Raw genomic sequence first — 21116 nt, forward strand, 5'->3', positions numbered from 1 at the left:
GGGGGGCGGGGCTGGCACAGTGGCGCCCCTGAAAGTTCTGTACTAGCCTGACTCTGTGGAGCTCACTGTCTGTGAGCCAGCACTGTACAGAGCTGAGCAGATCCCAATGTGTGTTTTCAGGGTTTCTAAAGATTTTCATGCTTTTGTTACTGAAAAAAAAAAAGAAAAGAAAGAAAACATGAACTGGACAAGGTACTCGTCATCAATCAAGTTTTTATTATGTGTAGTAGTTGAGCAGCAATCCTGTGATTGGTCCTGAGACGCTTCACGCTGTTGGACTCGGCGAGTTCAAATTAACAACTGGCAGCAGGTATCTAGTTCACTTACTAGAGTAAAGACCAGAGAGAGAAAAGTCACATGCGCTTGACACCTCCCCTGCCACCAACTGTCCCTTGAGGTCAGTTGTCCCAAGCTTAAAGCACACCCGACAGTCTGGACTCTCCTGGCAGATGCCATATTCCTAACCTTAGGAGCCATAGAGCCCTGTGCAACAGATGCCACTGTGGTGTCTAACAACAAAATATGTGCTTAGCCCCACATAGCACCCATAGCACACACAGCCCCTGCACACAGTGAGGCTGCTGACTCCCACGAGGCCCCATTCTCCACAGCCCTTGTTCTGTGTGAGCTTTTGTCCTCCGGCTCTACTAAGGGCTGGAAGAAAGGGAAGGAGTCGGGAAGGAGAGAAAGTTGGGAGAAGCCTTTCTGCCTGGCAGTCGCAATGGTCCCTTTACTTGGTAGACACCACAGACAGACAGACACAGAGACAGAGCGACAGACACAGAGCTATAGGGTGGGGAGAGAAAGATTGAACAGAAAACAGATATAGACACATTCTTAAGCCGGGCGTGGTAGTGGCACACACACCTTTAATCCCAGCACTTGGAAGGCAGAGGCAGGTGGATTGCTGTGAGTTCGAGGCCAGCCTGGCCCACAGCGTGAGTCCAGGACAGCCAAGGCTGCACAGAGAAACCCTGTCTCAAAAAACCAAAACCAACCAAAAGATATAGACACAGGTTCTTGTAGGTCTGAAGATTGATTCTGCTCCAGCCCCTGGTAGCTTCAACACCAGCTTCCTGGTTTGCAAGTTTTAGTCCTTTCAGGTGGCGTCAACAAGCCTTTATCATTGTGTCCTGTGACTTCATACCCAGAGGACTCAGTGCCTGGCTCAGAAAGCCCAGGCTCCAGCTGCCTCCCATGCTTCATCAACTGCGTGTGGTCACTAACGACAGGCAGTCACTGCGCCCTCTATTGGTGGGATTTGGTTTCACACACAACCCCCCAACCCCAACTTCAGTAGGTGGGGGTTGAGGCGAGCCACTCACCACGGGCAGGCAGAGGGATAGGAGCCCCGTTCGCTTTGTACAGTGGGGAGGGCTGGTCTCACTCAGGGGAAGGCAGCATATGCTCCAGCACTCTGAGTGGCTTTGGCATTTGTCCCCTTCTGGCTGGAGAGACGGTTAGACGTCATTGAGCCCCTAGGGAGATCCCTCTTCCCCCCCCCCCCCACCAGAGACCCTACCCCCTGGCGCGGCCTTTGCCTGTTCCCTTTGCCCCATCCTCACCTTGCGCCAAGGCACACACTGCAAGAAGATGGACTTTGCTGAGCAGAACCTGTTCAGGCTGTAGCCAGTCTGGATGCAGCACTTGCTGCGGCACTCGGAGTGCTCTTCACAGAGGTACCCGTTTGGCTGAGAGGGAGCAGAAGACCCGCACACTCTGCGACCAGGGACCCCTTCCCCCTTTTCTCTTCCTCCACAGGGGCCCACTTCTCTAGCTCGGCCAAAAGCAGGCAGGAGTGGGGCCGGAAGGTGCCACCTGCTGGTTTCTTCCCCTCCCTAGGTGTCACTAAGGGCCCCCGTCACCTTCTTCCAGGGCACACATTGCAAGAACATGGTCTGGGAGGTGCAGAATTTCTGTGGGTCCAAGCTGTTGACGACACAGCAGTCGCTCTGGCACTCAGAGTTGTGTTCGCACATCTCTCCGATTCCCTGAAACATGTGGGTTGTGTTCACCTGCCCCAGGGCAGTTCAGCAAACCGAGTTCCCAGAGTTCCCTGCTTCTTGTTTAGACAGACACTACCTCCCTCCACTCTGGCTTCCCGTTTTAACCTCCCTCCAACTCAGAATATGATGTCTGACCTGGAGAAAGAGGAAGACAAAGAGGAGAAACAGTAGGTGGCAGGGGATGGATGAGGAGTGGGGAGAGAGTGGAAGAGAGAACCAGCCAGGGGCGGGCGGGCGGGCAGGCGGGTGGATCTCTTGAGTTTGGACTAACCTGGTCTACAGAGTGAGTTTCAGGACAGTCAAGGGCTGCAGAGAAATCTTGGGAAAAAAGCCAAATAAATAAATAAATAAATAAAAAGGGGGGAAAAAGTAGTAGGCCAGGTTCGAAGACGGTAAGCTGGGACACAGAGGACAAAGACTGCAGACAGATCCTGCATGGTCTGGCTCAACACCTTTGATGCCAGGATCCTACAAGCTCATCGGGAGCTAGAAAAGGAAAAACGGGGGGTGGGGGTGGGGGGTTGGGGGAGTGGATTTCCACCCAAGGAGACTTTTGTCTTGCTTTTTAAAACAAAACAGCATATTGGCTATAAGTTAAAAAGCAGGGTAACTACTAAACATACTGCAAGCAGAGGTCAGTGTGGAGCCACACGAGGGCACACAGGACAGAAGGAATCACAAATCAGCAGGACATAGCACAGGTTGATTTGTGGTGCGTGCAAAGGCGACTGGGATGTCACACTGCACAGTAAGGAGCCTTGGGAGACCCTAGGAGAGTCCTTGTCCCCTGCTTTCTGAAGTATTTCCCCCACCTGCTGTGTCCTTGTGGAGTCCCTGGGAATGGGGTGCGTAAGGGTTAGGTGCAGCAGTGGGGCACAGATTATCCTTGTACACGGCTGTATTCTCAAATTCCTCCTCACTGGGGATGCCCAGATTACCCAGGCCCCTGTCACCTCTGCTTCCCCACCTTGCCGAAGTCCTGTGCGGACTAGACTCCGGCAGTCTGTCTCACAGGCAACGGGAGGGCATGGCCTGAGCTCACCTTGTAGGCTGAAATCACCTTTAACTTCTCTTTCTGGAACGTGGGCTCAGCCCAGAGCAGCAGCAACAGCAGTGTCCACGCCATGACAGGTATCACACGTTAGGCCTGCCAGGTTTTATGGAGTAGGCCCTCCCCTTAGCATACAGCAAAATGTCCCCTTCCTTCCCTATTACTTTCTCTTATAAAATGGCTTTTATAAATAATTAAATTTATTTTTATGAGCAGGTTTGGGTTTACAGAAAAAAAAAATGTTTGTAAGGCCTGGGACTGTGTCTGTCTGTAGACCGACTGTCTAGCATATACCACACCCTGGGTTCTAACCCCAGTGCTGCAAAACACGGCATGATGGTGCATGGCTGTACTCCCAGTATGATGATCAGGATTAATTTTTAGCTAAATAGCAACTTTGAGGCCAGCGTGGACTATATAAGGCTCTCTCTCAAAACACAAACAAAAGAAATGTGTGCCACACACCTTTGATTCCATCACCAGGGAGGTGGAAATAGGATCTCTGTAAGTTCCAGACCAACCAGAGCTACATAGTAAGACTCTGCCTCAAAAATAAGAGGGCCAGGCGTGGTGGCGCACGCCTTTAATTCCAGCACTCGGGAGGCAGAGGCAGGCGGATCGATGTAAGTTCAAGGCCAGCCTGGTCTACAAAGTGAGTCCAGGACAGCCAAGGCTACACAGAGAAACCCTGTCTCGAAAAACCAAAAATAAGAGGCCAGAGAGATGGCTTGGTGGTTAAGAGGACTTGTTTTTACAGAGGACCCGGGGTCAATTCCCTGCACTCATGTGGTAGCTCACAATCATTTGCAAATCTAGTTCCAGGGAATCCAACACTCTTTACTGACCTCCTTGGCTAACAGCGGATACATGGATTCTGGCACACATCAAATAAAAATAAATAGAATAACTCCCCCCCAAAACTGTGATGAAAATAGATTATTAGTTCTTACATAAATATTTTCTTCCTCAGTCCCGTTTTCTCGTTAGTGATATGTCACACTGGTGGGGGTGGGTTGGTTTCATCAATGAACATACAGGGACACATGCAAATTCAAGGTTTCTAATGAGCCTCACACACTTGTCAGTCACATGTTGAAACATTTGGACACACAGAACTGCCTGCTGTTTCTGCACATCTTCCCTGCTGCCCACCAAGGCAATGGCTGGTTTATCTCTTTTCCTGTTTCTGTTGTTCAGCTTTTCCCAGAGGGCGTAAGCTGGGAATACATCCTATGTCTTTTCAGAATTGTTTCTTTTAATTAGGTTAAGGATCTTCTGTGCCTTTTCCTGATTGATCGCTCCCCGCCCCTTTTGCTTGTTGTTTGTTTTTGAGACAGGGTTTTTCTGCGTAGCCCTAGCTGTCCTGGACTCACTCTATAGACCAGGCTGGCTTTGAGCTCAGAGATCTGCCTGCTTCTGCCTTTCCAGTGCTGGGATTAAAGGTGTGTACCACTACCACCCTGCCAACTCACTTCCTTTTAATGCTGGACTTTATTTATTCCTCCCCCCCAAAACAGGGTCTCTCTGTGTAGCCCTGGCTGTCCTGAACTTGCTTTGTAGACCAGGCTGGCCTCGAACTCACAGCGATCCACCTGCCTTTGCCTCCCGAGTGCTGGGATTAAAGGAGTGCGCCACCACGCCCTGTTTAACTTTGGTTCTTATAACATGATCAACCTTGTTTTTTGAGACAGGATCTCTCACTGAAACCTGGGCTGTCTCTGTCTTCCCAGCACTGAGATTACAAAACAATGCTAGCGTGCCAGGTATGATGGTGAACACCTTTAATCCCAGCATTGCAGAGGCAGGTGGATCTCTGTGAGTTTGAGGTCAGTCTGGTCTACAAAGTGAGTCCAGGACAGCCAAGGCTACACAGAGAGACTCTATCTTGAAAAACCAAAATAAAAAAATTTAAAAAAGAAAGAGAAAAACAGGACAATGCTACCACACTGGGCGCTCTCTCTCTCTCTCTCTCTCTCTCTCTCTCGTTTTTGTGTTTGTGTTTTTTGGTTCTTTTGAGACAGAGTCTTTCTGTGTAGCCCTAGTTGTCCTGGGAACTTGCTCTGTAGCTCAGACTCAGAGATCTTGCCTGCCTCTGCCTCCCAAGAGCTGGGATTACAGGGGTGCGCCACCACAGCTGGCTCCATTTGTACTTCCTGTTAGTAATGGGAGACACCTCCACATTCCTCACGCTGACCGCTGCCCTCCCTTCTCCCGTTCCCAGTCACTGCCTGTTGTGGAGTCTGCCAACCACAGGAATGGGACTGACTGCTAGTTATGGTCTCATTTGAATTTCCAGATATGATCTTGTTTTTAAGTGCTTCAATTGAACCCGTAGAAAGGTATGTCATCTCTGTAGCCCTGGCTGTCCTGTACTCCTTTGTAGAAAAAGGTCATCAGCTCCACCGGGACAGATGGTAGAGTGGTGCCAGGGCCTAGAAAGACAGTGCTTACTTAGGAGATGAAAGGCTTAGTGAGGCCTTTTTTTTTTTAATATTTTTTCAAGATTTATTTATTTATTATGTATACAGTGCTTGCCTGCATGACAGAAAAGGGCATTAGATCACATTATAGATGGTTGTGAGCCACCGTGTGGTTGCTGGGAATTGAACTCAGGACCTCTGGATTAGCAGTCAGTGCTCTTAACCTCTGAGCCATCTCTCCAGCCCTTGTTTTATTTTTTGAGACAAAGTTTCTTTGTGTAGCCCTGGCTGTCCTGTACTCACTTTGTAGTCCAGGCTGGCCTTGAACTCAGAGATCTGCCTACCTCTGGCCCCCTGAGTGTTGGGATTAAAGGCGTGCACCACCACGCCTGGCTTAGTGGTGACTCTTGAGATCAGGCCATGCCTACTCTAACTTATTTCATATTATACAAAACGGGTTTTTTAGGCTTGTGTTGCCCCAGAAGAAGCCATTTTACAATGAACTTTTCACTGCTTTGAGGGAAAAGGGATGATTGCAGCCGCTGGGTAGACACAGACACTATACTACCCCCACCGTTTCCTTGTCAGGTGCCACCCACCCAGGACAACTATGACTTATTCCTGAGAGTAGAAAGGTAGTTTTTAGTACTGCTGAGTCCCCAGTGGCCCCTACCTCCTTGCCTCAGGTCCACTTGCTTGGCTGTGCAGAGTGAGACCAGCCACACTGCCGTTTCCAGAAGAGACGTCGGCCTCGAAGCAGAAGGTTACAGGTTAGCCAAGAAAATAGCCCTGTGGCCTCTGAGCTGTCACTCCTCCTCTTGCCCCGCCCTCGCACAGGACCTCTGTGCACGGACCGGCCTACCACCACGGTTTCCCTGTTTCTTTGCTTCTGTTCCAAGTCAGGACTAACCACTAATAGCCGCCGAACACACGCCTGGTGGGTCATGTAGGACACTGGCTCCTTGTGGGCCACCCCTCCCCAGGACAGCAACTCCTTAGGTACCTAGAGTCCCCCTCCCCCGACTCCCAGGGTTCTCCTGTCAGGTGCTCGTGCCTGGTGCTGACTGCGCCTCTGAATAATGGTCTCGGCTTGTTCCCATTTGCTGATGCTTCTGTCTGATGTAGAATGTGTGGGCTGTTCTTTCATCTGAGATGTTTGCTTCTGTGTGTATGTAGGAGGGGGGGGTAGGGACCGAGCCCAGGGGCTCACACAGACATTCGGCAAGTGCGCCACCACTGAGCTATCCTGAAGTATGACTCCTGCACTCCCTGTTACCAGCCTCCTGTGGTGGGATTACTAATTACTGTTTTGCATCACCATGCTCACTCAGCCTTGCGCAAGTTAAATCAGGGTTTAGCTAAGAAAGGAGGACTCACAAATCACCAAGATCGGTGGAGGTCCTTGGTGGAAAACAGGAGGGATATAGTCAGCTGGGTGACTTCAGGTCCTGTCTGGAAGGGATCTGGGCAATTTGCAGTTTGAAATGGGCTAAGACTCGGCCTTTTGGCTGGGCAGTGGTGGCGCACGCCTGTAATCCCAGCACTCAGGATCCCAGCAGAGGCAGGCTGATCTCTGGGAGTTCGAGAACAGCCTCAACTACAAAGTTCCAGGACAGCCAGATCTACACAGAGAAACCCTGTCTTGGCGGGGGGGGTGGGGGTGGGGGTGGGATGACTACGCTGGCAGCAGGGGGGGGGGAGGGCAACAGGATGGGACAGCTTTTGTTACAAAATATTCTATAAAATTATGCATTCAGTTGTTTGTTCTTTTTTTTCTTTCTTTCTTTCTTTTTGGCTTTTCGAGACAGGGTTTCTCTGTGTTGCCCTGGTTGTCCTGGACTTGCTTTTCTAGACCAGTCTGGCTTCGAACTCAGAAGAGATCCGCTTGCTTCTGCCTCCCCGAGCACTGGGATTAAAGATGTGTACTACCATGCCTGGCCCCTGGATAGGTGTAAGTGTTGTGTTTCACAGAAAACCCATTGAGACACGAAGACTACTATGGGATAGAGTTTAGGACGGGAGCAGGAATAGCTGCTTCATGGGTACTTTGTTTTTCCAAGACAGTATTTCTTTGAGTGCTAGGATTAAAGGCGTGTGCCCAGCGGGTAGGGGCTTTATTTTGGGGGTGTAGAACGTGTTTTGTGTTGCCCAGTAAAGGGAACTGCACAACATTCAGCAGGTACGAGGCTCACAGGATGGCTTATATGCTAATTGCGTCTTATTTCCATAAAAGCTTAAAATCATCTCTCTGACATACTAAGATGTTTGGTATTTGCTTCAAATAACCTGAGCGCAGGAGAGACCTAATCAGTTACTAGGAAACAATTTGGTTTGCAAGGGGTATGAGAGTAGGAAACGTAATTACAACACAATGCTGGGCAGTTCTGTGGAGAACTCGTGCCCTTGTGTGTCTGTTGTGTGTGTGGGGGGCGTGGACGTCAGCCTCTCGGCGGGGGTCCTGTCCTGAGTCGCCTCAAGTGTGGAGCAGTCAAGAGAAGGGCTGCACCCCTCCCAGTGTGGAGCTTCTCTTGGGCCTCTCTGGGCGCCCACCCCGGGCTGGCCTGGCCTCTCCGCCCTCCTTGTTAGCAAGCTGGAGCTGCGGGCCACCCACCACCAGGCTGCACTCTGAGCGGCAACGGGCGGCACCTGCAGCCTTCAGGCGGCTGGTATATACAACTCCATCAGCTTTGAAAAGGGACTAGACTACTACTGTCACAATGGGCGGGGAGCGAGGCCACACCCCCAGCACGCCCAGGAGAGCTGCGAGGGAGAGGCGCTCCCGCAGCTCTGGTGGACCGAGCTCCTTGGGCCATGGCCGCTGCACAGCCCCGGCTTTCCGCGGGGGCGGCCATGGTCCGGCGCCTGGCCCGGGGCTGCTGGTCTGCGTTCTGGGACTATGAGACACCCAAAGTGATCGTGGTGCGGAACCGGCGCCTGGGATTCGTGCACCGGACGGTGCAGCTGCTCATTCTGCTTTACTTCGTGTGGTGCGCGGGCCAGGGCGCTGCGGGCAACGGGGCGGAAGGGGATCCTCAGCTGGGGGCATGCGCGGGCACCCATAGGGCCCCAGGGGAGGGACGTCCAGGGTTGCCTCCAGAGCCGGCACCGCCCTGTCCCACAGGTACGTGTTCATCGTGCAGAAAAGCTACCAGGACAGCGAGACCGGTCCGGAGAGCTCCATCATCACCAAAGTGAAGGGGATCACCATGTCGGAACACAAAGTGTGGGACGTGGAGGAATACGTAAAGCCCCCGGAGGTGCGGCGCTTCCTGCCCCAGGCCTGATGCTCCTCCGCGGTGTGACTAGTCCGAGTGAGCTGACCGGCCCACCGCGCCTTTATTTCTGCACCCAGGGGGGCAGTGTGGTCAGCATCATCACCAGGATCGAGGTCACCCCTTCCCAGACCCTGGGAAAATGCCCAGAGGTGAGGTGGGTCGAGGGTGGTCTGGGCAAGCCTGGGCCAGCTACAGAATCTAACTTACAGTTTCCGCTCTAGAGCATGAGAGTTCAGAGTTCCTCCTGCCAGTCGGATGATGACTGTGTGGCCGGGCAGCTGGACATGCAAGGCAACGGTCAGTGTCCACCAGGGACAGCGGGGAAGGTGGGGTTAGCACTGACCTCAGCAGATTGACCAGTGTCTGCCCCGCAGGGATTCGGACAGGGCACTGCGTACCCTATTACCACGGGGACTCCAAGACCTGCGAGGTGTCAGCCTGGTGCCCGGTGGAGGATGGAACGTCTGACAAGTATGCAGGCCCCATTGCCCGTCTCTTCTCTCTTTACTGATGATCAGATTAGCTGGGGACGAGGAGAGAGACTGTGTCCTCCACCTCCCCTGGGCTTTGCGGGAAGAAAGACTGAACCCCGTCTGTACCTTTGCAGCCATTTTCTGGGTAAAATGGCCCCAAACTTCACCATCCTCATCAAGAACAGCATCCACTACCCCAAGTTCAAGTTCTCCAAGTGAGTGCGAGGTACAGTACCTGGCCAGCGTTTCGGCTTGGGTTGGGAGGCAGGTACTTAGAACACAGGTCCGTGCCCCCTGTCACTCCTCAGGGGCAACATTGCCAGCCAGAAGAGTGACTACCTGAAGCACTGCACGTTTGATCAGGACTCTGACCCCTACTGCCCCATCTTCAGGCTGGGCTTCATTGTGGAGCAGGCAGGGGAGAACTTCACAGAACTGGCACACAAGGTGAGAGGGCGGTGTGGTAGCAGGGTGGGTAGGTGGAGCTGCTTGCCAGCGTTTGCCAACCAGCAAGGCCGGCTGTCATGGCCGGCTTTAGGCAGAAATGTGATCCCCGTCCGTGCACGCGGCTGCTCAATTATTGACACCTGGTCCCACGGCTGGTGCCAGGGCTTCACCGTGCTAAGCCAGACCCTCGCCTCTTCCCTGGCCCTTTGGCTCTGAGCTGAACCCCTAGCGTCCTTGGCGTTTTTTCTGCTCTATGCGTCTCAACCCTCCCTGCTCACTTCTCTGCAGGGCGGTGTCATTGGAGTCATCATCAACTGGAACTGTGACCTGGACTTGTCTGAGTCAGAATGCAACCCCAAATACTCTTTCCGGAGGCTTGACCCCAAGTATGACCCTGCCTCCTCAGGCTACAACTTCAGGTACCTTGTTCTCTGAATGTCTGGGTCCGTAACATAGACAGTGGTGTCCGCTTTGACTATAGTCCCCCCAGAAGTGGCCTGAAGAGAGGAGGGTGAGCGTGCACAGACACCAGAGTCCTCAGTCTGACAGCCTGGTTCACTCAACCCTAGGTTTGCCAAGTATTACAAGATTAATGGCACCACCACCACTCGAACTCTCATCAAAGCCTACGGGATTCGAATTGATGTTATCGTGCATGGACAGGTACGCACGGGTGAAGGGCTCCACTTCAGCCTGACCCAGCCTAGCCCCGTGTCCCTTATAGCGCGCACCCACGAGCTGCCCGTGCTGAAGGTCTAACTACAGGCAAGCCTGTTCTCTGCAGGCAGGGAAGTTCAGTCTCATTCCCACCATCATCAACCTGGCAACAGCTCTGACCTCCATCGGGGTGGTAAGAATCCGCTTTGGGGGTCTGGGAGGGGTCGGTGTGTCTGATATGCCCTCACCCTCTGCTGTCTGCTGACTTCAGGGCTCCTTTCTGTGTGACTGGATTCTGTTAACGTTCATGAACAAAAACAAGTTCTACAGCCATAAGAAGTTCGACAAGGTGCGTACTCCAAGGCGTCCCTCCAGTAGATGGCCTGTGACCCTTGCCCTGGTCTTGGGCCAGGCCCCTCCCCCACATAGTCACTACTCCCAGGATCAGCCACCTAGCCCTCCATCAGGTGGAAGGCCAACTTTGGGAGAAGGGGCAGAGCTACCACTTGCTGACCAGCCTCCTCGGCCTTGCTCCATGTCTGCTCTGACTGAGCAGGTGGTGGACACTCTTGACCAACATATGGGACAAAGGCCTCCTGTCCCTGAGCCTTCCCAACAGGACTCTGCATCCACGGACCCCAAAGGTTTGGCCCAACTCTGATCTCATCCTCACTAAGCTACAGACCTGGATCTGGGAGGGCAGAGACAGCTTCGGCTGCTTTGGCAGCTCTAGGGAAGATGTGTGCTCTTCAGTAACCAAGCATGTCCATGTGACTGGGAAACGAGACACCTGTGCAAGGGACAAGAGCCTTGCTCTAGCCTAGGCTTACACTCTTCCTCTCCCTAAGGCTTACGGGGAGAAGTGGGTCCCTGCCATCTCCTTTCCTAGCTGACCTCCTCATAGGACCCCTTATCCTTCCCTGCCCCTCTTGTGCTCTGTCTTCTGGGAGCCAACATCAGAGCTAAGCCCTCCTTCCTTTAGAAGTCACAGCATGCTGAGTCCAATAAACCAGTGAAGAGCTTTCTGGCCTCCATTCTCTGAGAGTAACTGCGGGCTCAGGACGGTAAGGCAGGAGTCAGGACATGGGTCCTGCATTCTGAGTTTGCCTAGTTCTGGGTCTGTTAGCCAGCCTTGGGTATAAGAGTGCAGTCCCACCTGCCAAAGGGCCCAGGCTATGTTCAGAATCAATGTGATGGGGTGGGGATGGTGAGCAGGTGAAGCGCAAAGCCAGTGCTAACGTCAGGGCCTGGGGGAATCTGGTTACTGCATCTTTGCTCTTACTGGAGTGGCTCTGGCCAGGCAATGGGAGTCTGGATCTCCGTTCTCTGGTAGGCATGTCTGTGCTGGGTGCCACCAGAAAGCGTTCTAGCTCAGACCAGCACACCAAGTAGCAGTGGCCAAAGAACTAGGAAGGAAAGCCAGGCGTGGTGGCACACACCTTTATTCCTAGCACTCAGGAGGCAGAGGCAGGCGGACCTCTGTGAGTTTGAGGCCAGCCTGGTCTACAAAGTGAGCCCAGGACAGCCAAGGCTACACAGAGAAACCCTGTCTCAAAAAAGAACTAGGAAGGCGACCCTTCAGCCTCTGCCCACATTACCTGAGGATGATATGCTGGTGTGTGGCCCTAGTTGTCACACCAAGTGTTTATAGGGTGCTTGGAGGAGCACTAGCCTTGATACCCCCAGAGCCTTTCCTTCCTTGTCATGGCCTCCACAGGCCACAAAATGTTTTAACCCCATGTTTGGCTTGTAAGATGTCCAATTCTAGTTCTAGACAAACTGCCCTTTCCAGCTGGGTCTCCGCCTACAGCTTAGAACTCAGGGTTAAAGATGCAGGTTTTTTTTTTTTTTTTGGCTTTTCGAGACAGGGTTTCTCTGTGTAGCCTTGACTGTCCTGGACTCACTTTGTAGACCAGGCTGGCCTACAACTCACAGCCATCTGCCTGCCTCTGCCTCCCGAGTGCTGGGATTAAAGGCGTGCGCCACCACGCCCGGCTCAAGATGCAGTTTTTTGAGTCGTTGAACTGGCCTCTGAGCGAACCCAGGCTGAGTGGCATCTGTGGCTTACTCTGTGCTGCTGCAGACTGGCGCTGCTGGGAGAGGAGCCAATGCCTCTTGGGCCCAGAAATCCAGGAAGCTAAGTTAACCAGCTCCCTCCTCCCCCATCTCTCTAATTTGATTTATCTCTATTCAGAAGGTCCCAGAACTGCCAGCTCAATCCACATTCCAAACGGGGAGATGAAATAGGTTCATGTTTCTCCCTACAGGCAGCCTGACCTCATCAGGGCCCAGACAAGTGTCTGATGGACAGATGTGAGATACTGAGCTTTCCTTTAGACACCGAGGCTCCCTGTACAAACACAAAATAGTAAAACTAGTACGTGGAAACTATAGGGGGCTGGAGAGGTGGCTAAGCAGTTAAGAGCACTTGCAGTTCTTTCAGAGGATCAGAATTTGGTTCCTAGGACCCAGATGGTGGCTCACAACCATCCATAACTTCAGTTCCAGGGGACCCAGTACTTCCTGCTGACCCGTGGGCACCAGGCATATATGTGGGCACATACACGTAAGTTCAGTAGGTCACTTGGCTGCCGCTCTGGTAAACTGGCCTGGGCCAGAAAGAGGCCGTAGACAAGGGCTGCAGTTAGCTCAGCACGAGTTCTCGTATTTCCTGAGACCAGTGAAAGGTTCTGTTCATCTAGCAGATGGGCCAATGTCAGTACAGACCCGGAAGTGAGAACAGCTACTCACTTCATCACTTGCAGTGCCGAAGGGCATCATTATTAAAAAGGCTGGCGCCTAAGGAAGCCAGCTTTGTGTCTGATGTCCTGAGGAAAAAGTGGTGACTGAGTACAAGCCCTCAACAGGTCCCTCTGAACCCTCGCACTTACTGCTTCCCCTCAGTTCCCTTGTTCCTTCAACAGTGGAGCCTAAATCTTACATGTGAGAAGGCATTCTTCTAAAATCTAGGTTTTATACAGGGTGTTAAAGCCTATTAAGTTTAAATGACACTTAAAACCCTTTTGCTTGTGGGCCTCAGGTGTCCTGGTGGATGGAGTAGGTTTTCTGCATAGACTAGGTATGTCAGAGATGTTCTACCTTTCAGGCCTCAAGACACAGGGTGACAGATAGCCCTCTTCAGACTTTGCTCTGAAGAAAAAACCCAGGGTCTCCACATGTTCAGGACCAGGGTTTCCCAGAAAGCTGCCCAAATCCTACTGCCATGCAGCTCAGGAAAAGGCCCACTTGTCTGAAAATAAGGAAAACTGTCATGGTCAGAGTCTGAGTTGGCTTCTGCATCGCCCCCTGCCCCCCAACCTATTTCATGCTCAGACAGGAAGTAGGAGAAAGAGCTTGTATGGAAGCAGAGAGAGGAGCTTCAAAAACATGTTTTATTCAGCAGCTGCCTGCTGAGGACAGGGCAATCCCTGTCCCTGCTTGTTGATGCCACCCTGACGCTCGCTGAAGTACTCTCTCTGTTCTTCCTAGACTATGGTCCTGAGTTTGGAAAAGCCAGGTGCTCAGTGGTTCAGCCATTTGGAGCAGGCATTAAGGTGTGGGTTACCAAGGTGTCTTCAGCCTAGACTTGTTAACAGTTTGATAAAGGGCTTGTCTGTAGCAGCCATTCTATGGTCTCCTGGAGGTATGACATGCTGTAGTGCTTGGCAATGTTCTGGAATATTCTAATCTGTTCCATGAAGACCTGTAAGAACAAAGAGACACACAATGACTCTGGGTTCTACTCAAAAACAGGCGGTACAGATGACGCACAGTGTTTGAGAATGGCCCACCTCAGTGTGGATGGTGAGAACAAAGTCCCCTGCACAGCTGCAGTACACAGGCATGTGAGTCTCTTTCATACCTCGACACTTTAGGCAGACCTGAAACAAAGCAGTGTCACTGATCTTAGCTCTGTCATCATACTGGATCTTTTTTGTTTGGTTTTTTGAGACAGGATTTCTCTGTGTAGCCTTGGCTGTCCTCAAACTCACAGCGATCCCCCTGCCTCTGCCTCCCGAGTGCTGGGATCACAGGCATGCGCCACTGTGCCTGGCATCATACCGGATCTTATCTTACCCTTTCCAGCCTGGCTAAGGAGGGCTGTCAACTATTGGCAAGTTTGTTTCCTGTTGCAGTCACATCAGGACTCAGTTCCTTGATGAAATTCAAGATGTACTCAGATCTTGCCAGCTCCTTCCCTAAGATGCCCACCTTGCTGTGGGTATACCTGACCTGGACTCCCAACGCCTGGGAGGGTTCCATGTGCCAGTTGGCTGTCTCAATAGTTGCCTAGGAACATACCCAAGGATTCTGCTCAGGTACTCGTAAACTACTGCCCAAGCTTTCTCTCTGCTCTTGTATCTAGCACTGACACGGTTTACTGTCTGTTTCCTGTCACTGGATGATGGATGTGCCCACAGAAGGTACCAACAGATGGTGGTAGAATGAGTGGGCTATGTGCATGGATGAGGACTGACTCCCAGGGCAGTGAGACAAGGACCCAGGAATGGTCTTGGCTCCCCTGAATATGCGGATAGTGTTTGGAAACTCCTGTGTGGACTGGGGAGCTCACCAGGTCCTGAAGTGTGAAGGCCATCAGCTTCCTCTGCAAGGCTTCCACCAAGGCTGACTCAATAGCAGCTGAGTCGTAGGGCGCCTGACAATTGGAGCAGAGCCACTGAGGCAGGATGGCCCCATCCTAGGAGAGTTGGGAGGAAGACTGAGAAGTCAGCGTAAGTGGTAGCCATGGCCCACCTGGGCAACAGCATAGAGGGCTGGTGGAAAGTGAAGATGTCAGAAAGGAGTACATTCTACACAGCCTGAGCCTTTCATTTGGGCTGATCTGACCTTTTCAAAACATTTTGCTAGCATGCTGCATGGGTGGCCTATTTTAATCTGTAAATGGCTTACTGGGGCAGTATACTACAGTCTGTGTACTACAGGTTGGGCTACATGTCCCAAACACTGGACATTTAGAGGTTCTGATCATTAGCTGAGCTCACCTGAGAGAGAGAGGAATCTTTGCACAGGTCCAGATCTCGGCAGAAATTACAGTTGTGGCAGATCACCTCAGGGAGCACGTAAGACTGGCAGGGGTCTCTGAATTGGGCCTCCTCAGAGAATTCGCCAACATCTATCAGGCGAAGTAGGTCTCTGTTCAGCTTATTCACCTGATTTGTAATGTTTGTATCCAGAGACAGCACCTGTGGGGACCGCAGCGCATCGTGAAGTAACCCTAGGCCTCTCGGCCTCGCTGGCTGGGCCAAATACCTCTTTTTAGCCCATTTCCCAGCATCACCTTAGCCCTTCTTCCCAGACGGAAGCCTCAGGCTTTCTACAGTGGCAACTCAGTGAGTGGAAACTTCACTGATGAATATATCAAACATTTAAAATAACATTGATTCTACACAGTATCTTCTAGAAACCAAAGACGGGGAGACACCCTAACCTGTCCTAGGAGGTCAGCATAACCCAATACTGAAACCAGACGCAGGCTGTTAACTACCCTGAGAATGGACACACAAACCCTCTACAAGTCCCAGCAGACGAGCTCATCAATATGCCTCCAAGTGCTGGGATCAAAGGCGTGTGCGACCACGCCCGGCCCTATTATTATGTTTTAAAGATGCAGTCTTACTTGATAGCCTTGAAGATACAGGCTGTCCTCAAACTCTGATCCCCCTGCCTGCCTCAGCCTTCCCTAGTGCTGGGACTGCAGGTATGAGTCGTCATGCTCAGTCCAACTAAACTTTGAACGGGCGTAAACACACCCTGGAACGGACACCCTGGAACCTTGTGCATACACTGTAAAGATGAAAGTGGACCACAGATCCAAGTGCAGCCCATCCCAGCTTGTTTTCCAGCAAAGGTGGGTCAGTGACTGTCTAAAGTGTATTTGTGGAGAAGAAACATTCCCAGCTCACTATGTTAAAGCCCAGGGTGCAGTCACTTGATATTTAGGGTTCAGCCTCAGAGCGAAGCACTGGGATGCTCAGATAGCACAATGGACAATAAGTGCTTTGAGCGGTGACCTGACATGGTCACTGGTAACATCATCTCACCATGCTGGCCTGCCTTTCCCAGAAAACAAGCTCCGTCACCTCATTTGGTCTCAGAGGTGTGTTCTGGCTTGTCAAGCCCACTAGTGGGAGGAGACCCATGAACTCCTCCCTCTTCCACCTGCTGGAACTTTCCCAGCACTCTGCTCTCCTGCTCCAGAGCCTCTGTGCCTGGGCCCAGGTCCCCGGAGTGCCTAGTGGTGGCACATGTCTGCCAGGCTTGGGATCCATCAGAGTCAGGTTTCTCATGCAATACCAAAGCTCAAATGCCTCATCAACGGTTGCATTTTATAGGGACGCAGCCAATTCTGACAGAACGACTGAAGGACTTACGCATGGCCCTCACCTTGCACACATACTTGATGAACTCCAATGCAGGATTATTGAGCAGCAAGTGTGAACCAGGGAGGAGAGGGAACATCTCTGAGGGCTCAGTGGAGTTACGAGAACCTGTGACTTTCTTCTGAATTTTCTGAGTTATGGTGAAGAAGCTCTGAGTGAGCTCATTTGCCACGTACTCTTGAGAGAAACTGACCATCCCTGGGAAAAAGAGAGTGCTGAGGTGCAGGTTCGGCTGGCACTGGGCATCTCCCACCCATCTGTGCCGTCTGAGGCGCACAGGTCAGGCATGGCACATAGCAGCGTCCTCTTGACCAAGCACTGCTCACCAGGAAGGGCTCCAGTTGCCCCTTCAGCCTCCTGGGAGAACTGGCTGGCCCCTTTCCTCTTCACAGGGGTACTGCCTGGGACACTGTGTCTCAATTCATCCTTCATGCTGTGGTATACGGCCACGATGTACGCTGCAAGAGAGAGGCAGACACAGGTCCTAGCACCTGAGGCAGTGATGTGTTGGAAAATATTCCAGAATTCGAAGGAGCCCTGTGGCTGCTTAGATGGTCAGACATACTCATCTGAAATGTCCTTGTTAGCGATAACTTATCTGCTGGCCCTGGATGAGCCCAAAGCCAAGAGAATTGAATATAAGAAGGGACCTCGCAGCAGAGTGGTGGTAGTGCAAGTCTTTAATCCCAGCACTCAGGAGGCAGAGGCAGGCTCTGAATTTGAGGGCAGCCTGGTCTACACAGAGAAACCTTGTCCTGGAAAAAAACAAATGAAACAAAACCAACCAACCAACCAAAGGACTACAAAAAGAATAACAACAACAAAACAACCAACCAAACAACCAAACAAAAAACCAAAAAACAAAACAACAAAAAAAAACTTGCTAATGCCCGAATTTATCCTTAGAGTAGTGACTAAATAGGACAATAAGGACAGACAAGGATAGTGTGTGAAAACAGATCCTTAACAGCAAAAGGGGACAGTACCCTAAAACCTAAGCCTACCTTCCTGGAATATTTCGTTTTTATTCATTCCAAGACAGGGTTTCTCTGTGTATAGCCTTGGCTATCCTGGACTAATTTTGTAGACTAGGCTGGCCTCGAGCTCACAGAGATCTGTTTGCCTCTACCTCCCAAGTGCTGGGATTAAAGGCGTACGCCACCAGTGCCCGGCTTCCTGGCATATTTTCCTTCCTTCCTTTTTTTCTTTTTGAGACAGGGTTTCTCTGAGTCACGCTGGCTGTCGGCTCACTTTGTAGACCAGGCTGGCCTCAAGTTAGAGAGTCACCTGCGTGCTGGAATTAAAGGCATCTATCTATCACCACTGCTCAGCTAACCTGGAATATTTCTTGAGACAACTTGGAAAGGTAAAGACTCAAAAGATAGTAGACAAAGACGTAAGCAACCACAAAACCACTTGTTGGTACAGACTGTGAGGTACATAACAAGTCCTGTCTATCTGCTGACAATTTAATGACAATGCTCATCACCTGCTGTCCTGTTTTAATGAACGGCACTGAAATATAAGTCTGGTTTTTGTTTACTTGAGTAACAAAGACAATAACCAGGTCTACAAATAGTTTCAAGGTTTAAGAGTTTCCTAGTTAACGAAGCCCAGAGGCCAGCCTCGCTACTGTGTGTACATGCACATGTCACTCCCAGGGATGTTACCCATGACTCTACTAGAAACAGAACTGGGAAAATACCTTTGGGATACCCTGAGGGGCTTGGAGAGGAGACAGAATTCTTCCAGTATCTGTCCTCAGGTCCCTCTGCAGCAGCCCCACTAGGTTGGGCCTTCCAACTGCCCAGCTTTGGCCTGGCTCACCTGACACAATCATGAGGAAGTAGCTCTGGCAAGAGGCTGCCTGTGGCAAGAACTGCAGGATGTTCCAGTTGTTCTCTAGTAAGTCCTCAACCTCAGGTTCCTCCACATCCTCTTCGTCCTCGTCCCTTTCCCTGTCCTCCTCATCTTCTGTTTCCTCCCTTGGCTGGGAGTCCTGCTGTAACAGAGGCAACACACACAGTAACAAGACTCCGCTTGCCCATGTCTCCTGGACTCTCGCACTGCAAGACCAGTGCTGCAAGAGGCATGTCTAGTTTACGAGAGTGACTGGGAACTGTGGTTTTCATCCATTCTTTAGAGGGCACTTTAAATGTATCCAACTCCCACTCCCAATAGGGCTAAGCAACCAGAAATTCCCAGTGATCAGCTTCTTCCTCTGAACTTGACAGTTTCTCCTTTGGCTGGAAGTGGTCCATGCTCCGATGCTAAGGCAGAGAGTCACTGGAGATGAGGGTTTCAAGGCTAGCCCAAGCTACAGTTAGAATCCATCTCACTGAGTAGACCCTCCTCTTGCGATGGTGACAGCTTTCCATAGGCCCAACTTGACTGTGTGCCTGTGTTCCTCCCAGGGTGAATTTACTTCCACATCAGCTTATAGGAAAGGTTGAGGCTAACACTCCATTATCCTGAGGGCCACATTTCCTTTCCTCCCTGAGTAAAGTCTATCTTCTAACCCCAACTCTAACTAGAAGTGCCCCTGTCTAGACCTTTGAGCCATGGTGCCTTAGGAAGCCTTTACGTTGCCCTCAGCTTCCAGTCTTCCTGCTTTCCTTCCAGGCATCTGTGAGGACCCCACGGAGAACAAAGGTCTCTTGCCTACCCCCTGGGTACTATTCTAAGAGCACAAGGTGATCACCCATGCCCCTCCCCCACATGGCTCTAGGCTAAGACCTCTATTCACCCCCCAGTGTGTCTCATACCTGTGCATCACCAAATCCACCTTGCCAGCGCCTGGACCCTCCTCTTCACAGCCCTGCACTGGCACCCTTCCCTGGACGGACATTGCCTGCTCTGTCCCCCTGTGGTTTATTAGTCTCAGAGGCAAAGCAGATGTCAGAATTTCCATCTCTGCTCGTGCTGAATCTCACCCTGGGCAAATAGTGGGCGACGCCAGCTCTCTGTAAGCACCTGAAGCCATTGTCTAAACACCGTGTGCCTCAGTTACTCCACCCCCCAGGGTGTCGTGCTCTCTTGCCATGTGCATCTTTGTCAGGGTTTCCACAGCTTTCCCTGTCCCCCTCTTTTCCATGAGTTTGCAAGTTTCTGCCTCATGGAACGCTCTTTGCCCTCTAGGGCCAACACTGTGCTCCTAACTTTCCTATAAGGTGGAGTCAGCTGTTTGCTACTACTGACGAGAAGCCCAGGAGAGCAGCCCCTGCCACAGGGGTGAATGTGGAGCTATGCCAACCTCACCTGTCCACAGTGAATACTAGATGGAACTTTTCCTTTGATTCCACCATAGTTGGTCGGATCCATCCAGAGAAGGAGTTCCCAGCATCGAGAGAAAGAGATTGTCAGGGAGTGGAAGATCTCTTTCGAGTGAATGCTGCAAGAAGCCAGACAGACACCCCTGAGGTGACACGGCAGCTTCCCTTCTTTCCCTTGTAGCTATGGACTCTTTTTACTTATAAGCAAACTTCAGCTGGATTCAGACAGTTCCTCTCAAACTCTAGGATACTGAAAGAGCTGCCTGTAAACAGCCACCCTGAGAGTGAAGGTGGCCAACAGGGAAGCCAGGGCCACCATCTCGCCCTTAGGTCGGGGGCTGGTCCCTAGCAGCACCACTTGTTCCCAGCACTCTAAATTTCTTCACCATCAGCACTGCCAGCTTAGTTGCTCTAACCCTAACCTACATTGGTACCTATGAGGAAGGAAGGAGACTCTAAACAGACTACTCTTTTTCCTTTCCTTCCTTCCGAAGATTTGTTTATTTGGGCTGGAGAGATGGCTCAGTGGTTAAGAGCTGTCTGCTCTTCCAGAGGTCCTGAGTTCAATTCCCAGCAACCACATGGTGGCTCACAACCATCTATACTGGGATCTGATGCCCTCTTCTGGCAGACAGGTGTACATGCAGATAAAGTATTCATATTCATAAATAAATAACTTTTGTTGTTTTGAGACAGGGTTTCTCTGTGTAGCCTTGGCTGTCCTGGACTCGCTTCATAGACCAGGCCGTCCTCAAACTCACACCCATCTGCCTGCCTCTGCCTCTTGAGTGCTGGGATTAAAGGTGTGTGCCACCATGCCTGGCCAAAAAAAAAAAAAACTTGTTTATTTACCTTAATGTATATAAATGTTTACTGTTAATATTTATTGCAGCCAGGCATGGTGGTGTACATCTGTAACCCCAGCATTCGGGGAGGCAGGGGCAGAAGCAGAGGCAGGAGGATCTCTGTGAGTTTGAGGCTATAGCCTGGTCTACAAAGCGAGTCCTGGACAGCCAAGGCTACACAGAGAAACCCAGTCTCAAAATTCCAAAAACCAAGAATGTTTATTGCTCTATCAGAGCTGACAGAGTCCTGTGACTCTATCTAGCTCCAA

The 21116-nt window shown here is 51.3% G+C and overlaps 3 protein-coding genes across 7 annotated transcripts in view; 1 reads left to right on the plus strand and 2 right to left on the minus strand.

The window, feature by feature from the left end:
- Positions 1-215: 215 nt before the first annotated feature.
- LRCOL1 (leucine rich colipase like 1) lies at positions 216-6222 on the minus strand. The gene is made up of 6 exons (XM_084762816.1): positions 6151-6222; positions 3049-3153; positions 1866-1991; positions 1566-1691; positions 1326-1448; positions 216-326 (listed from the first exon to the last, which is right to left on the minus strand). The coding sequence occupies exons 2-6, from the start codon at positions 3130-3132 to the stop codon at positions 324-326; spliced, it is 462 nt and encodes a 153-aa protein (XP_084618942.1). The 5' UTR covers positions 3133-3153; positions 6151-6222; the 3' UTR covers positions 216-323.
- P2RX2 (purinergic receptor P2X 2) lies at positions 1988-11344 on the plus strand. Of its 4 annotated transcripts, XM_084762813.1 has the most exons (12): positions 8184-8464; positions 8599-8734; positions 8830-8901; positions 8974-9049; positions 9127-9223; positions 9360-9440; positions 9534-9672; positions 9961-10091; positions 10242-10335; positions 10457-10522; positions 10601-10678; positions 10886-11344. In XM_084762813.1, exons 1-12 carry the CDS (start codon positions 8289-8291, stop codon positions 10988-10990), a joined length of 1251 nt encoding a protein of 416 aa, XP_084618939.1. In that variant the 5' UTR covers positions 8184-8288; the 3' UTR covers positions 10991-11344. The 4 variants fall into 4 exon arrangements, with proteins under 4 accessions (XP_084618940.1, XP_084618941.1, XP_084618939.1 ...); XM_084762814.1 differs by lacking the exon at positions 8184-8464 and adding an exon at positions 1988-2173 and having other exon boundaries at positions 10601-11344; XM_084762815.1 differs by lacking the exon at positions 8184-8464 and adding an exon at positions 8124-8143 and having other exon boundaries at positions 10601-11344.
- A 2356-nt stretch (positions 11345-13700) lies between these two features.
- Positions 13701-21116, minus strand: part of POLE (DNA polymerase epsilon, catalytic subunit) — a 48007-nt gene continuing 40591 nt past the window's right edge. The window contains exons 42-49 of one of the 2 annotated variants that reach the window (XM_084761461.1): positions 19989-20121; positions 18558-18729; positions 17057-17188; positions 16735-16928; positions 15333-15533; positions 14903-15028; positions 14121-14210; positions 13701-14032 (exon numbers count right to left, since the gene is read on the minus strand). In XM_084761461.1, the coding sequence (XP_084617587.1) occupies positions 13919-14032; positions 14121-14210; positions 14903-15028; positions 15333-15533; positions 16735-16928; positions 17057-17188; positions 18558-18729; positions 19989-20121 (1162 nt within the window). In that variant the 3' untranslated portion in view covers positions 13701-13918. Of the gene's footprint in view, positions 14033-14120; positions 14211-14902; positions 15029-15332; positions 15534-16734; positions 16929-17056; positions 17189-18557; positions 18733-19988; positions 20122-21116 lie in introns of both variants that reach the window. The other variant, XM_084761460.1, reaches the window with a different exon arrangement.

This window comes from Acomys minous, assembly GCF_964271855.1.
Source record: "Acomys minous genome assembly, chromosome: 16".
Taxonomy (NCBI): Eukaryota; Metazoa; Chordata; class Mammalia; order Rodentia; family Muridae; genus Acomys; species Acomys minous.